This window comes from Sus scrofa, chromosome 14, assembly GCF_054392235.1.
Source record: "Sus scrofa isolate SSC_HxYL_T2T_F1_AM1 chromosome 14, Sscrofa_HxYL_maternal_Yorkshire_Landrace_v2.0, whole genome shotgun sequence".
Classification (NCBI taxonomy): Eukaryota; Metazoa; Chordata; class Mammalia; order Artiodactyla; family Suidae; genus Sus; species Sus scrofa.
In genome coordinates, this window is record NC_139396.1 from 52925472 (window position 1) to 52943455 (window position 17984).

At 38.9% G+C, this 17984-nt stretch overlaps 1 protein-coding gene and 1 long non-coding RNA gene across 8 annotated transcripts in view; one reads left to right on the top strand and one right to left on the bottom strand.

The window, feature by feature from the left end:
* Positions 1-17984, top strand: part of ATP2A2 (ATPase sarcoplasmic/endoplasmic reticulum Ca2+ transporting 2) — a 70246-nt gene that overhangs the window by 25693 nt on the left and 26569 nt on the right. For 3 of the 7 annotated variants that reach the window (XR_002338285.2, XM_021072075.2, NM_213865.1), the window contains 2 exon segments: positions 15573-15653; positions 17881-17966. Coding sequence is in view for 4 of the 7 variants with exons in the window: in XM_021072075.2 (XP_020927734.1) it covers positions 15573-15653; positions 17881-17966 (167 nt within the window). In the remaining 3 variants the exon portion in view is untranslated. 7 annotated transcript variants of the gene reach the window in all.
* The window catches only part of LOC146396561 (uncharacterized), a 191751-nt gene continuing 175553 nt past the window's right edge, over positions 1787-17984 (bottom strand). Inside the window, exon 2 of the long non-coding RNA XR_014827385.1 lies at positions 1787-6518. This is a non-coding gene — a long non-coding RNA (uncharacterized LOC146396561). The remainder of the gene's footprint in view (positions 6519-17984) is intronic.

The following is a 17984-nucleotide window of genomic DNA, read 5'->3' on the forward strand; positions in this document are numbered from 1 at the left end:
TTCTGACTGGTGTGGGGTGGTATCTCATAGTAGTTTTGATTTGCATTTCTTTAGAAATCAGTGATGTTGGGTATTTTTTCATGTGCTTGTTGGCCATCTGTATATCTTCTTTAGAGAAATGTCTGTTCAGGTCTTTTGCCCATTTTTCGATTGGGTTGTTGGGTTTTTTTGCTGTTGAGTTGTGAAAGTTGTTTGTATATTTTAGAGATTAATCCCTTGTTGCATCGTTTGATGCAGTTTAGAGTCTTAACCCACTGTGCCGTGGCAGAGAACTTCTTTATTAAGATTTTTTTTTTTTTTTCAATGAGAGTTGCAACATTTATTTCAGGTTCTCTCTCTTTTTTTTTTTTTTTGTATTTTTTTTTCTTTTTTGCCACACAGGCAGTATGTGGGAATTCCTGGGCCAGGGATTGAACCTATGCCGCACAGCAGCAACGAGAGCCACAGTGGTGAGAACGCAGGAGCCTCAACCTGCTAGGCCATCAGAGAGAACTCCCTATTAAGACTTTTAAGACTATATATGTTGAAGCTTTTTTCCCCCCAGCTTTCTGAAACTTTTCATTAATATATTGGTTTTTTTATATGTTGAAGCTTTTTAACTGCTGCTTTTATTTAGATTAGTTATCTAGATAATGTAAATGCAATTTAGCATTTAGTTTAGCCCAGTAGTTCAGTTCCATGAAACTATAGAAATGAACTTCAGTTCTAAGTGTGGATCTAAATTATTTCTTGTCAAAGTCTATTCTCTACATGGCCTAAAGGGATAAATGGCATGAATTGTGCTCTTCGACATGGTAGCTTTTATACTGTTGTTTCAATTATGAAATTGAATATGAGAGGTTCTGATGAATTGAAAAACTGGAAATATTGTGAACAATTTTGAAGATGAAAGTAAGTATGCTGTTGATTTATTTGCAGAAAGAAAGAGAACCTTTTGTAGTCATTATTTGGATGTAAGAATTATCTTCTAATTTCAGATAATAAACTTTTTGCTAGTTTCTGGAAGACATCTGATAGGATAATTCTGCTGAACTTGCCAAAGACTGGACTGGGTGGCTTTTTGAGGGGAAGATATAGGGAATTATATTTTAGATGTTGCTATACTGGCTAATAACCTTTCCAAGGAGACATTGCATAAGCATGCATAGAAAATGACTTACAAGTATCTACAATATAGGCGATAAATTGATTTGGCAAGTGAAAGTATAGAGACAGTTACTCATATGTTCATCTTCTGAAGCCACAGTAATTTTATATTAATGCCAGGAAAATGTTTCTCTCGATGGTTGAAAACCAAAAGTAATATCAAGTATAATTTTGTAAGAAATGAACATCAGTGTTTTAAGCATTCTGAATGCTAAGGTGAATCAAGCTATAAAGTTCATAAAAGTCTTTAGAATTTGGGAGGTTTCATTCATTGTATACATGGAAGGGTATTATTGATTTCTCAAGGCCACTGTTTTCTGGATTGTTGAAAACAAACTTCATGTATCTTGGTAACGTAGAGTTGATGAATAGCACAAGGCCATAAATATCCTCAGATGACTTCTGTCTTGTAGTACACTCTGGGGTAAATCATTTTTTAAGATTATGTAAGTGATAGAAATGACACAGTCTCAACATAAAATGGAATTTGCTTTGTTTAAATTCTAAAGAAATTGATTTTATATTTCCTAAAGTGAAGAATAAATGTTCAGGAGTTCTTACTGTGACTCAGCGATAGTGAACCCAGCTAGTGCCCATGAGTATGTGGGTTCCATCCCTGGCCTCGCTCAGTGGGTTAAGGATCTGGTGTTGCCATGAGCTGTGGTGTAGGTCGAAGACTTGGCTCAGATCTGGCATTGCTATGGCTATGGTGTAGGCCAGCAGCTACAGCTCTGATTCGACCCCTAGCCTGGAAACTTCATATGCCTTAGGTGTGGCCCTAAAAAGACAAAATAAATAAATGTTCAGCAGTAGTGCCAGCAGTTTCAAGATTTATTTAATAAAAGATAATTCTTAAACTTGATTAACTACCTTTGGGAAGAAAAGTTTTACTTTTGATGATCATCTTGCAGTAATGAAATTTAGTAACATATGAAGTAGCGTTTCAAAGCTGTTGAAGAAAAGACAAAGTTGTAAAATAGAAAGATGACTAAGTCATGTAAGAAACTGTATTATCCTAATTCTGTATAACACTGGACAAAGTAAATTAACCTACAGAATCAAGTAATTGGAGTAGACTCTTAAGGCACTTTCTGGCTCTAAAAGATACGTGATTCAGATAACGTCATATCATGTGTATACCTGGGACCAGGTCGACTTCTTTTGCTCTCTTTTTTTTTCAAGATTGGAGCCGCCTCACTGCTCCAATCTTAAAAAAAACCGAATCCATACTTGTTGACATTCCTAACAAAAATATCAGAAAAGTCAGTTCTGTGCTGTAGAGCAGAGGGGTTGGCAAATTTTTGATCCAGAGCCACCTCGTAAATATTTTGGGTTTTGAGGGCCCAAAACAGTCTCTATAGGGGGAAAAAACTTTTTTTAATTTTTTTGTTGTTGGTTGGGAGTTTTTATTTTTTAATTTAATTAATCAATTATTTCTGTCCTTTGGCCACACCTGTGGCATGTGGAGTTCCCAGGCCAAGGATTGAACTGGAGCCACCAGGGGACCCTCCCCCCTTAATTTTTTTTTTTTTTTAATTAAACCTTTCAAAATGTAAAAATCATCCTTGACTCAAAGGCTGTTTTTAAATCAAACAAAAGTTTCCACCATGGCTCAGTGAAAATGAGTCTTGACTAAGATCCATGAGGATGCAGGTTTGATCCCTGTGAGCTGTGTGTAGGTCAAAGACAAGGCTCGATCTGGCATTGCTGTGACTGTGGTGTAGGCCAGCAGCTGCAGCCTTATTTCCCCTAGCCTGGAAAAAACCTCCATATGCCTTGGGTGTGGACCTAAAAAGATAAATAAATAAATAAAAATAAATAAAACAAAAACAGGGTTTCAGATTTGGCCAGCTATTTAGAGCTATTTCTCTAACTTCATGTGCCAGGGAATTTTGTTAAAGTATAGATTGTGAATCTTTAGATCTGGAGAGGGACCTCATTATTTTGTATTTCTACCAAGCTCCTAGGTGGACCACATTTTGTAAAGCAAAGCTCTGTTGCAGTAGTTAATTATTTCTAGATCATGGTCCCTTTAAGAACTAATGAACTCTATGGACTCTTTCCCCCAAAGACACATTCAGAATCCTGTGTGAAATTTCAGGGGGTTCTTTTGCCCTTCTTCCCAGAAATCCATGTCAAGATTTAAAGTTAGAGGCATACCTAGTTTTATTGTGCTTTGCAGATGCTGCATTTTCTACAAATTTAAGATTTGTGGCATTGAGCAAATCTCAATGATGACATTTTTCCAGCAGCATTTGCTCACTTTGTGTCACTGTGTCACGTTTTGGTAATTCTTGAAATATTTCCAACTTTTTATTGTTATTATTATTTGGCTGCACCCATGGCTTTTAGAGGTTCCCCAGCCAGCTACTGAACCTGTACCTCTGCAATGAAAACAGTGGATCCTTAGCCCCCATACCACAGGAACTCCTCATTGTTATTTTTATTATGGTAGTCTGTGATCAGTGGTCTTTGATATCACTGTTGCAGAAAGATTGACTCACTGAAGGCTCAGTTGATTGGCTTTTTTTTAAGCAATAAAGTCTTTTTAAATAAAGGTACATACTTTTTTTAGACAGTGCTATTGTACACTTAATAGATTACAGTGTAGTGTAAACATATCTTCTGTGTGACTTGCTTTTGTGGATTGTCTGGAAATGAGCCCACAATCTCTCTGAGGTGTAGCTGTATACCATATAATCCAGCACCTCCACTTCGGGGTGTATATTCATAGAAATGAAATCACTCTCCTGAAGAGATAACTACACTCTTGTGTTCATTAAGGCATTATTTACAATAGGCAAAACATGGTAAGAACCTAAGTATCCATCGGTGGATAAAGACAGACACAGTAATATTATTCATCCATAAAAATGAAGGAAATTCTGGAGTTATCCTAGAAGCTGTGCCCCAACAGGATCGGCAGCATCTCTGTAGCACCAGGATGCAGGTTCAGTTCCTGGCCCGGCACAGTGGGTTGCAGGATCTGGTGTTGCTGCAGCTTAGACATAGGTTGCAACTTAGGCTTGGATCCCTGGCTGGGGAACTCCATATGCCATGAGGTAGCCAAAATAGAAGAAAAAGAAGAAGGAAATTCTGCCATTGGCGATGACTGGATAGAACCTTCAGTGAAATAAGTCAGAGGAAGGCGAATACTGTAATCTCACATGTAAATCTTTACAAAAAGCAGACTTCTAGAAATAGCAGGTTGGTGGTTGCCAGGGGCAGGGAGTCGGGCAATTGGGTGAAGGTGGTCAGAAGGTACAAATTCCAGCTATGAGAAAAACGTGTTATGGGAATGTAAGATAAAACTGTGTTGTATATTCGAAAGTTGGTAAGAGGTGGTAGGTATTAACTATAGCAATTGTAGTTAACTGTAGGAAATTGTAATAATTTCGCTATGTGTGTATCAGATGTTGTGAACCTTAAATTTATAGTGTTACAAGTTGGCTTATATCTCAAAATGTGAAAAACCAATTACAGTTAAACAGTATAATTAGTAAAATGTTATCTGGCTAAGCAATTTGCATAGTGTTGGGACATTGTAAGAGTAAGCAGTTTTCACCATTCTTAAAATGATAAAACATAGTTCAGAGAAGTAGAAGCAAAGATATGTAAATAAGGTGATAAGGTCTGTCTGCTTTTGCCTTTTCCCCCATGTAGAGAAGAATGGGAAAACAGGGCTGGTGAGAGGTGTAGATCTGAGCCATCCGTAACCAGATAGTAAAATCACTGTTTTACTTGTTCCTGTAAGTTAGATCTCTGTTTTGTAGAGACCTACGTTCTTAGTCCTAAGAACTTACATATATGCAGAATATCAAATAGTGTAAAACAGAAGTCATTGTGGATGTTTTAGAAGCAGAGAGACCTAGGGCCCTTTATTCAGCACTGAGAGTAACTAAGACATGAAGAACCCTGAGAAATGAAAACTCAGAAAGGTTTCCCCAATCAGATCATGATGGACCAGTTGATTTTGAAGCCTGACCTGAATTTCATGGGCTGGCATTTCCTAATTCCTGTAATCACCTCCACCTCCTCCCTTCTTCATGTGACCCAGTGGTAAGTCACAGTACCAGTAAGTGCCAACCTTTCTATCCTTATTGCTCTAAGATTTTGGGGAAATTTGGTAGAAGAAACCGCATGGTATAGGGAGCACATTTCCTAGGTGCGACACAAAACCACCAAGATCACCACGTTTAACTGATAAAAAATAAAACAACTTTTATTTTGAAGATAATAAAAGAATTTTGAAAAATAAAGTATTTGGTGTTAACAGTGCTCAGAAAAATATAAGTTTGAGTCTGTGGGGAATTGGCAAGGAGATAAATTTGATGGAAGTATAATATATTTGTAGGAAAATTCTTTCTATGAATCTTTACCGTAGAAGTAATCAAGTGCACAAAGGTGTTTACCGTGTGACATCATAATAGGAAAATTAGAAACAGCTAGATAGCCTTGAAAATGGTGACTGATTTAATTCGGTCTGTCTGCAGTATGGCTGTGAAACACCTGTGACCTTGAGCAAGTTAGCCTTCTGTGCTTCATTTTCCTCATGAATGAAGACAATCAATACCCTCCCTAGAATTGTGAAGATTAAGAATTAGTAATCAGGGGAGTTCCCATTGTGGCTCAGCAGGTTAAGGACCCAGCGTAGCATCCATAGAATATGGGTCCCTGACCTCAACTCAGTGGGTCAAGGATCTGGCGCTGCAAGCTGTGGTATAGGTTGTAGATACAGCTCGGATCTGGCATTGCTGTGGCTGTGGCATAGGCCAGCAGCTGCAACTCCAGTTCAACCCCTAGAGTGGCAATTTTCAGAGCCGCGGGTGCGGCCCTAAAAAGAAAAGAAAAGGTAATCAGGACTTCCTTGGTGGTTCAGTGGGTTAAGGATCCGGCGTTGTCATTGCAGCGGCTGCTGTGGTGCGGGTTCGATCCCTGTCCTGAGAACTTCTGCATACTGCAGGTACAGCCAAAAAACAAAAAAGAATGCAACAGATAAGTATATATTAATGCAAAAAGAGGTTTGTGGGTTTTTTGGTTTTTTTTTTCCTATTTCAATGAAGTTTTAGTAAGTGTGATTCATAGAGGTATAGATGATAAATACTGTTAACAACTCTGTTTGGATGAGGGGAGTGAGGGAAGGGTTTTCATCTTAAAAGCATGCTTTTCAAGAGTTCCCACCATGGCGCAGTGGTTAACGAATCTGACTATGAGGTTGCAGTCAATCCCTGCCCTTGCTCAGTGGGTTAACAATCCGGCGTTGCCATGAGCTGTGGTGTAGGTCGCAGACGCAGCTCGGATCCCACGTTGCTGTGACTCTGGCGTAGGCTGGCAGCTACGGCTCTGATTCGACCCCTACCTAGTCTTGGAACCTCCATATGCCGTGGGAGCGGCCCAAGAAATGGCAAAAAAAAAAAAAAAAAAAAAAAAAGAAGAACCAAAAAAAAAGCATGCTTTTCAGAAGTTCCCATCGTGGCACAGTGGTAACGAATCTGACTAGGAACCATGAGGTTGCAGGTTTGATCCCTGGCCTCGCTTAGTCGGTTAAGGATCTGTCGTTGCCGTGAGCTGTGGTTATAGATCGCAGACGCGGCTCGGATCTGGCGTGGCTGTGGCGTAGGCCGGCAGCTATAGCTCTGATTAGACCCCTAGCCTGAGTATTTCCATATGCCATGGGTGGGGCCCTAAAAAGACAAAAAAAAATTTAAAGTATACTTTTCTTTTGTAATAAAGAGGAATTTATATCCGTGGGTATTCAAGCTGTTGTATACTCTAACCTTGCCTAGTGAGTAATGGGCTGCCTCTACAGCATCTAATGAGCTGGTTATCTTCCACCTCTAGTAACTGGAAACTTGCCTGCCTAGGAATAGCTATGCCAATTTTTTTTAGCTATTATATATTATGTCAGTTTTATTACAAAATTTTCCTTAGAAGGAGCTAAAATATAGTTGTTCTATATGTTAGGTTTTTTGCTTTGGAGGCACATAAATGTCTGATTCTTTTTTCCTATGATGGCCTGTTAGGTAGTTGAGAATAAATTCGTCTGCCTTTTAGAGCTGGGGGAGGAAGGTAACCAAAACTCCAGAAGCGTGTAACTTGTCCAGAAGTGTGTGGCAGTTCTTATTGGAACTAGGAGTCTGATGTTGTAAGTGTGTGGTGTATTCTAACATTTTTATTTCCAAGTTAGTCTTAGCTATTTCAGTTGCTCATGTAATTACTTCTGAACTCTTTACTATCTTGATGGCCTTCTTTGGTGCCCAGACTTGAATGCAGTTAATATAAATGGAGTCTGGCTGATATTCTAGACCTTTTCCGTCACCCTTTGGGGATCTTAATTGCCCTACCAGCTAAAATCTCTGAGTCTTTGTCACGCATTCTCTTTCCCCGCTGTATCTCTAATACTCTACTAGCATGCATGTGTTTCTGTTTTTAGTCTAAATGTAGAATTTAATCAGCAATCACTGTTAGACCTCATTAAGCTCAATCAGGTCTAAGATCTCTTTGCAGTTTTTTGTTTGTCTTTTGTCTTTTTAGGGCCGCACCTGCGCCATATGGAAGTTCTCAGGCTAGGAGTTGAATTGGAGCATATCTGTCGGCCACAGCAACACCAGATCTGAGCTGCATCCATGACCTACACTGCAGCTTTTGGCAGCGTCGGTTCTTTAACCTACTGAGAGAGGCCATGGATCAAACCCCCATCTTCATAGATACTAATCAGGTTCTTAACCCACTGAGCCACAACAGAAACTCCCAAGTCTACGATCCCTTTGGATCCTGCTTTTTTTCGTTGTTCCTAGCTTCGTGACATTCTAAAAACTTGATAATTATCTTTTCTGGTGATATTATAAGTTTCTGGTACTTGTTGGTTAAAGAAAATAATGTGAGGAGGTACTTCTTTCCTTTATTTGACACCACTCTGTACCTTTACAATACTAGGGCCTAGGAAATCAGTGGTGAGCTAAATGACTCTGCCTTTGTGGAGCTTTTGAGTCTAGTGAGGAGAACACATCAAATATGTAGCGTGATGTATGTTAGGAAAGGAAAGGACAGCTTCTGTTGGCACATTGTAAGGGATACCACCCTAATCTTGGAAGTTCAATGAAAACCTTGCTCTTTGTGTTAGAGGGTGTGAGGAATCAGAAAGGACTTTGAGAAACTGTGTTTGTGGTTGAAGCTTAGAGGGAGGGGAAAGTGATTAAAAAAAATAATAATAAAGCATCAGTTGGGTCATGGAGAGTGTTATAAACCATTGTTAGGATACTAAAATTTAAAGACTAGTAGGAAAGGAGTTCCCACTGGGGCTCAGCAGGTTAAGAATCTGACTAGTATCCATGAGGATGCAGGATGCAGGTTTGATCCCTAGCCTTGATCAATGGGTTAAGGATCTGGTGTTGCCATGAGCTGCTGTGTAAGTTGAAGACATGGCTCAGATCTGGTGTTGCCGTGGCTGTGGTATAGGCAGGCAGCTGCAACTCCAATTTGACCCCTAGCCTGGGAACTTCCATATGCTGGGTGTGTGGCCCTAAAAAGACAAAAATAAGGAGTTCCCATCGCTCAGCGATTAACAAGTCTATTATCCATGAGGATGTAGGTTCGATTAAAAAAAAAAGACAAAAATAAATAAAGTCTAGTAGAAAGAAGCTGTTGAAAGATTTTAAAGAACATGACATTTGCATTTTTAAAAGATGAGCCTCAGTCATAGTTCATATTTTCAAAAAACCAGATTGGGGGAATTCCCTTGTGGTTCAGTGGGTTAAGGATCAGGCATTATAACTGCTGTGGCATGGGTTCGACCCCTGGCCCAGGAACTTCTGCATACCAGGGGCAGGACCAAAAAGAAAGAAAGGGAAAAAGATCAGACTGGGAACAAATGTAGTATATACTATGGCAATATGTAATGTTCCTTCCATGCTCACCCTGAGGCCTGGAAATAGTTTTAAGTAGGCAAGTAGGGCTTCTCAAGTGAAGAATTTCATTTCTTCATCCTGACTACAAAATTTATGACTCAAATTGGAAACAGTGAAAATGTTTGAGTCATAGTTAAATATTTAAATAATTTAGGTTAATTAATTCTATTACGGCCTGCTTTTCCTCAGAGACAGTAGTGGTATTTAGGAGGTAATTTTCTGCTCTTTTATGTAGTTTTCTCTTTTTGCTTTTTAGGGCCACACCTGTGGCCCTACATGTAACCAACTTTAAAAAGGCTTTTTTGGGGAGTTCCCATTGTGGCACAGCAGAAGCAAATCCAACAAGTAGTATCCATGAGAGTGCAGGTTTGATCCCTGACCTCACTCAGTGGGTTGGGGATCTCGTGTTGCTGTGAGCTGTGGGTAGGTCGCAGACACGGCTCGGATGCTGCATTGCTGTGGCTGTGGCATAGGCTGGCAGCTGCAGTTCCAATTTGACCCCTAGCCTGGGAATTTCCATATGCCTTGGGTGTGGCCCTAAAAAGCAAAAGTGTGGGGGGTAGGGGGTGCTTTTTTTGAGTAGTGCACATTTTAACATCAGTATTTTTGATGTAATGTTGTATAAAGAATATTAAAGTATCCTGCTTTATAAACACTCCTTTCTATGTTTTATGGTTTAAAAAAAAAAAAAGTTTGCCTTTGTTTGGTTTTAAAATGTGGCTAAGTAATAATTTCCTTTAAGTGACTTACTTGCATTCTTGGTAACCTGGCATAAAGTGTACATTGAGGAATTTGTTCGGAGTGGAAATTTGTATTGCAATAGCAGGTTTTAAAGAGCTACAGACTTGAGAAAAGAGCTGAATTTGAAAAAAGCGTCAAGTGTTAAATAAATAGTAGGTCACTTATAAAGTTTTTTCTTTTATTACACCACCTGAACTCAAGAAAATTTATGGAGGAAGAAATTGCAGAGCATCCCCTTGGCAAGAGTAAGATTTTTCCACTACCACTTGCCCTACGGGCATTTACATGCCCCATCAGGGAAATATCACTGAATGTGATTAGCAGAACGGGCTGCCTGTTCCTCAGGCCCAAAACCCTCTGTCTGAAATTCACGGAAGCCTACAGACAAAGGAAAATTATATCCTAGTTGAAAAGTATTCATTGAATCTTTGCTTTCATGGATCTTTTACTTCCTTGGAGAATCTGCTTCCAAATAGACTTAATCCTAAATTGACTCTTACAAACAAAATGCACAAAGCAGGGTCACAGAGTAAGTTAGAGGAAGTCTTTCTTTAACTGAAGTTCCTTAGACAAGACTCCTTTTACTTCTAGCTGTCTGAAATGAGGACATGAGTTGGATATTAGACGGTGTGAGCTTAAATAATGCTAAAATTGGGCAAGTTTTTAAGAGCAGTTTGTATTTATGCTATTTAGGTACTTTTCCATAAAGAGATCAGTTTTGGGTTTTTTGTTTTTTGTTTTCCTTTTTACAACTGCACCTGCCGCATATGGAAGTTCCTGAACTAGGGATGAAGTCAGAGCTGCAGCTGAGGCCTACACCACAGCCAGAGCAACACAGGATCCGAGTTTCATCTGTGACCTATGCTGCAGCTTGCAGCAACACTGGATCCTTAACCCACTGAGTGAGGCCAGGGATCAAGCTTGCATCTTCATAAACACTACGTCCTGTTTTAACCTGCTGAGCCACAGTGGGAACCCCAAGAGTTCAGTTTATAGTGTAAGTAAATGTAAAACTTTAAGGTAGTGTATTTCCCAAGTGTTGGGAGATACAGGATCTTCCCGGCCTAGAGATATGGCACACTTAGCAAATGAGAAACAACCCATATTCTAAACAGGCCCTTCATGGGATCTGTGCTTTTTGAAAAGAAAAATCTGTATTAAGTTTTTAGTGTGTTTGAAGAACTTTAAAATATGAATTCTGGAGTTCCTGTCGTGGCGCAGTGGTTAACGAATCCGACTAGGAACCATGAGGTTTCAGGTTTGGTCCCTGCCCTTGCTCAGTGGGTTAAGGATCCAGCGTTGCTGTGAGCTGTGGTGTAGGTTGCAGACGCGGCTCGGATCCCTCGTTGCTGTGGCTCTGGTGTAGGCCCGTGGCTACAGCTCCGATTCAACCCCTAGCCTGGGAACCTCCATATGCCGCAGGAGCGGCCCAAAGAAATAGCAAAAAGACAAAAAATTTAAAAAAAATAAAAAAATAAAATAAAATATGAATTCTTAGAGTTCCCTGATGGTGTAGTATTTAAGGATCTGGCATTGTCACTGCTGTGGCAAAGGTTTGATCCCTGGCCTAGGAACTTCTGCATGCTGTGGGCGTGCCCGCACCCCCCACCCCCTGCCCCCTGCCAAAAAAAAAGGATTCTTGGGGACTCCACCCCAGATGCACTGAACCAGACTCTTAAAAAGCGGGTCCTGAGATTCTGTAGTTTGAAAAAGGCCCTCAGTTCACCTTTTAATTCCTAAATATTTAATTGCCTCCCAATTAGAATGACTGTTACAGGATGGAAGAAAAGTTGAGAAAAACTTGTGGTTAACTTTTAAGAATTTTCCAGTCACTTGTTCCATGAGGATTTTACATTTGATTCATTCCTAAATATTTAACCACTAATTAAATGTATATAATACAATATTTGTACAGCAAAAAGACAGCCTTTATTATTTAAAATAAACTTTTAGGAGAAAAAATAGCTGGTTTCTTTGTAATGCCAGTATAAATATTACTTTTTGTTTTTTGGGTTTTTTTTTTTTTTTGTCTTTTTAGGGCCACATCCACAGCAAATGGAGGTTCCCAGGCTAGGGGTCTAATCAGAGCCGTAGCTGCCAGCCTATGCTACAGCCACAGCGACTGCAGAATCCGAGCCAAGTCTGCAACCTGCACCACAGCTCACGGCAATGTCAGGTCCTTAACCCACTGAGTGAGGCCAGGGATCAAACCTGCGTCCTTTTTCTTTTCTTTTTAATTTTTGGCCAAAGCATGCAGAAGTTCCTAGGCCAGGGATGGAATCTGAACCGTAACAGTGACAATGCTGGATCCTTAATCCACTAAGCCACCAGGGAACTCCTATAAATATAGTTTTAAATGCTGTATATATAGTATCAATCCCATCTTAAACTAGTAGCTTATATGTTTACTGTGTACCAGGAAAGAATTTTTAATCTCAATATTTACTGCCTAAAAAAAAAAAAAAACCACATTTTTCATTCATTTCCAATCCTCTGAGCTTCACTGAAACACAGCAACGTATATAGCAGGATACTACTGTTGGATCCTTAGTTTTTTGGTTTTTCTATTTGTTTATTTTCAGGTCTTTCTGGGTTTTTTTTGGTTGGCGGGTGGGGGCGCATTGTGGCATGCAGTAGTTCCTTAGCCAGGGATATGACCCAGGCTCTAGCAGGAACACCACCAGATCCTCAGCTCAGCCACCAGAGAACTCCTGGATTCTAAATTTGAATATCAGACTTGCTAGCCTTAATTAAATTGTGGCCAGGTATATGAGAGTATGAGTCTAGGCTTATATATGAAATTGTTTAAAAAGAAGAAAGAGGAGTTCCCATCATGGCACAGGGGAAACGAATCTGATTAGGAGCCATGAGGTTGCAGATTCGATCCCTGGCCTTGCTTAGTGGGTTAAGGATCTGGCGTTGCTGTGAGCTGTTGTGTAGGTCACAGACGCAACTTGGATCCTGCATTGTTGTAGCTGTGGCATTTGACCCCTAGCCTGGGAACCTCTATATGCCATGGGTATGGTCCTAAAAAGCAAAATAAAAAAAGAAAGAGATTCAGTATAAAACGAAACGTTCTCCTTGTAGATTGCTGGTACGTATTGTTAAAGTGATGTGCATAGAGACTGTGGGGACCTCTGTACCATGTTACAAGTTTTCTGTTCCTTTAGTATCATGATAGAAATTGCCTCAGACATCAAAGGAACATTTTTAGATAATTTTTCCATTTAGGGTTCATATGCTCCTCATTGAACTTGTTTTTTTTTTTTTTAATTTAATTTAATTTTTTTTTCTTTTTTTTTTTTTTTTTTTGTCTTTTTGTCTTTTCTAGGGCCGCTCCTGTGGCATATGGAGGTTCCCAGGCTGGGGTCTACACCAGAGCCACAGCAACGCCAGATCCGAGCCGCGTCTGCAACCTACACCACAGCTCACAGCAACGCCAGATCCTTAACCCACTGAGCAAGGCCAGGGACCGAACCCGCAGCCTCATGGTTCCTAGTCGGATTCGTTAACCACTGTGCCACGACGGGAACTCTGAACTTGTATTCTTTTCATGTTCAAGGTCATTTGGGATCAAGTTAATTATGAGAGCCAGAACTAATGTAGTAAAAGTTGTTTTTTTTTTGTTTTTTTTTTTGTTTTTTTAAGTTTTAAAATTTCATCTTGCTGCAGTATTTTATCTGTGAAGATCACTGAAGTTTAGGATATGGTTACTTTATTGCAGTGTGAACAGAATTATATTAAAATGAAAGGTTCTTTTTTCTTCACTCATGAATATTGCTGTTTGTTGCATAAGCATTTCCAGCAGGAATTTCACCTTAACTTAATGTGTCCCTGCAGTCAAATGCAAGGATGATCTTTGCCTCTTGAGATTATATATTGACAGTCTCTTTCTCTGCCACCTTGTGACCACATTTCCTATGTAGATCATTAGTTTGTTGCATGAATTAGAGCTCAAATATCTGACCATTCCCTCCCTGAATTTAAAAGCTCTGAAATACAGAAAAATCGGAACCAAATTGAAGATTGAATTAATGAAATAAAGCTACTTCTTGAACAGTATGGCTGTTTTGCCAGTTTGTATATTACTAGTGATAGCGTTCCACTTCAGTATGGTAGGGTAAGTCTGGTAAATTATTTAAAATATCATATACAGTTCTAGGGGGCACCATGCTTATTTGTCCTAACTTTTAGCTGTCCCTTCATAAGACTTCTAAAGTCAGGGAAAGCTATTGTACACACTTATTTTTACTGTCCAGTTGCTTTGGTGCTGAAGTATACACAGTCAACAAACAGTATTTGAATACCTACAATATGCTGGGCATTTTTCTTAAGATGCATGTGAAACATTGGATTATCTGTTCCTGTGTCTGCATTGTGGCATTTACTTCAGACATATCAAGGAAAGGGGCTGAGATGTGGTCCCTTTAAGAGTTTTTAAAGGAACTCTTCGCCAGAAAAGAAGACTCACTTGTCCTAAAGATCTTCTAGAGGTTATGCAAGAAGTTTATTCATTTATCTGATCATTCACATTTCAAAGTACCAAAGGGTACAGGGTGAAAAGTCTCCTTCCACTCATGCCCTGCTCCCCAGCGTTACCAGTCACACCATCCCAGAGGATTTCCTCTTAGCAGTGGAATTCCATATCCATGATGCTTCACACTCATGTTTTTCCCACTTAATGGACAGTATATCTTAGAGAAAATTTTCACTTTAGTTGGAATAGAGTTGTCTCTTTTCTACTGCTAATAAAAAAACTAACCACATACTGTGAGCCTGTCTATAGTGGAATTTATACGGTGAAAAAATTGTGCTTTGCAATTTTGGTATGTATTGCCAGTTTTTCCTCTAGAGATTTTTTAAGTTTTTTTCTTCATACTCAGCAACATATATAGGGTGGTCAGAAAGTCTGGACACCTAGTTGAATACTAAGTGGTCCATTTCTGTTATATGATATGTTTAGTGACATGTTCAGTTTGCTCTTGTTAGCAGTGTACTAACAGAATTTTCATTAATGTTTGCTCATGCACTTGCCTCTAAGTGATTTGTGCCTCTGGTTTTTGTTGTGTTTTGTTTATTAAATACTAAAATACCCATATCTTATAGTCACCCTGTATAAGATGCCCTGGTTCTATACATGCTTTCAAACTTGATGCATTTTTCTTAATTCCTTTGTCAATTTGATAGTTTAAAAGTGATAATCTCCAGAGTTCTCCTATGACTCAGCAGGTTAAGGATCTGACGTTGTCACTGCTGTGACTTGAGTCACTGCTGTGGTGTAGGTTTGATCCCTGATTTGACAATTTCTGTGTGCCATGGGTGTGGCTAAAAAAGTGATTTCTCTGTCTGGTTTTATCTTGCCTTTTCCACTATGAGATTAATTGAGCATCGTTTTAAAGAGGCATGTGTTTCCTATTGATAATTTAGCTTTCCCAGTGGAATAAATCATGGCTTGTACAATTCAGTCCCCCTCATCACGCTGTGTGTGTCTGTGTGTGTATGTGTAAATAGAATGTAAATAAAATATGTACTTAGAGCTGTTTGCCCAAGCATCATTATTCTCTTCCTTCTTTTGTAATTCAAGTCTCGTATCTATCCAGCAAAAGACTTTCTATGACCCTGAGGATAAGTTGATTATATTGCTTATTGTATATACTTATGCTGTATATAGGCTGTTTATTTTCTTTAGAAATTGTGTTTGATTTTGAGACAGGTTGATCCTTATGTATGCGGTTGCAAAAGTTGCTTATTTTGGCTGCCTTTTTTCTCCCCAATTAGTTGGTGACAAAGTTCCTGCTGATATAAGATTAACGTCCATCAAATCTACTACTCTAAGAGTTGACCAGTCAATTCTCACAGGTAAATTACTCTGTATTGGAAGGCTATTGTGTGAAGGCTTCTTCAGATTGCACCTAACAATTCAGTGGACTCCTGCCCCACTATCCCGTTACGGTATCCCATCTTCATCCTCTCTGAGATAGTATTTCTTAATGCTTTATTGGCATTTTGCTGATATATGGGGTAAAGCTATGATTTAAAAACAAAATAAAAACAAAATAGGAGTTCCCGTCATGGCGCAGTGGAAACAAATCCGACTAGGAACCATGAGGTTGTGGGTTCAATCCCTGACCTCGCTCAGTGGGTTAAGGATCTGGCGTGGCCATAAGCCTTGTAGGTCGCAGACCCAGCTCGGATCTGGCGCTGCTGTGACTCTGGTGTAGGCCGGCGGCTATAGCTCCGATTAGACCCCTCCCTCGCCTGGGAACCTCCACATGCTGCAGGGGCGGCCCCCAAAAGACAAAAGACAAAAAAATAAGTAAATAAATTTAAAAAAACAGAATTGGTGCTCATTTCAAAAGGCCTATTTGTCTTTTAATTTTATTAAAAGTTAGTTTTGATCTTAAAACACATTTTAAATTTTTTTTAAAAAGTTTACAAATTGCTTCATTAGCAGAGTTTATATTCTTAGGTTGAAGTAATGTTGTTGTCCATTTTGTGGAAAGTGAACTACCTACTTAGTGTTCTTTTTCTAGGCAGGAAAAATAGACTCCTGGAATGCTAATCTCACATCTGATACACTTTTCAATAATCAGATGTGCGATTAACAAAAGTTAGCACCCTCAAATGGTGCATGTTTACACCTAGAGTTTGCACACTCAGATTTGGGATTGTTTGGAATGTTTTCCCGTTTTTGTTTGATAAAGGCACGGTCTAGGGTGGAGGGTTCATATTAACTGGAAGTAAGGTGGTCAGAAGATTAATTTAAACAATGCTAACCTGAATTAAATAGAGAGTAAATGGAAAATTAAGATTATCAAGATTTATCTGATGATTAATTTTGAAAAGCAAATAATGCCACAGCGGTAGGCATGTGAGTAGCTTGAGCTCTGCAGTTTTTATTGTTTCTTTATGAATAGCTTACCTATTGAAATTCCTGTTAGCAGCAACGACCTGGAAGCTGATTAAGCCATGAGATGGCAGGGAAGGAATTGATCAGGTTGTGTGTACGAAATTTTCATATCATGTTAACAGAAATAATTACTGTTTTAAAACTTTCCATAGAGTTTCTTAAATGTTTTTTTTTTTTTTTTTTTTTTTTTTGTTTAAAAATCACAGATTGAAGAACCAGATTCTTTAGTCAAATATTGAGAGTGAAATTTGCTGCTTGAAATTTAAGCTAACAGTTGGGACTATATATATTTCACATCACTCAACCTGATGTTAACCCTTGAACATCATGGGTGTGAACTGCACAGGTCCACTTATATGTGGATTTTTTTTTTTTTTTTCTTCAGTAGTAGATACTATAGTGCTGCCTATACCAGATGCAGAACTTCAAATACAGGGAAGTTGTGTATATGGAGGGCCAGCTAGCTATAAGTTCTATGCAAGTTTTTGACTATGTAGAAGGCTGGCTTCCCTAACTCCTGCAGTTGTTCAAGGATCAGCTGCATTTCTTAAGTGATGTTAAGTTGCAACCAAATTCATCAAGTCATTGTGAAAGTTCTAAGAAGTAGTCTTTTATACCATGTGATCTTTTTAGTGCAACTCCTTATTGCCGGTGTTTTTGTTTTGTTTTGTTGAAATAAGAATGATCTTATTAGTGTATGCAGATATTTTTAGACCAGTGTTTTCATTTCTCATCTTCAGCATTATTGAACAAAAAGAGGCTTTCCGATGGATGATTCTCAGTATTCATGTGGTGTATCTTGTTTGTTCATTAAAAGTAAATATACTTTCACCTTTTAAAGTATTGGAGTGTGTGTATATGTAAGTATACAACAGATCTACATTCACAATATTAGAGTATAAAATGATACCTGCAAATGAACTAAATTTGAACAGTTACTCAAGAAAATAAAGGTTACTTGACTAGGATTTTACTTCAAAATTAAATACCTTTATTTTGCCTTTTTCCCTCTGAAATTAGTTTTCTATTACTGAATTTTACTAGTTTCTGCCCTTTTGAATGAATTGGGCCTTTTTGTCCTTTTCGGTGAGTGGTGGTATGAGTGGATGAGGGTACTAAGGTTCTAGGTATAGACTGCACACATCTGAACAAACCTTCTCTATCCCAACTGCTTAGGTGAGTCTGTCTCTGTCATCAAGCACACCGACCCTGTCCCTGACCCACGGGCTGTCAACCAAGATAAGAAGAACATGCTCTTTTCTGTAAGTACTTGTCTCCAA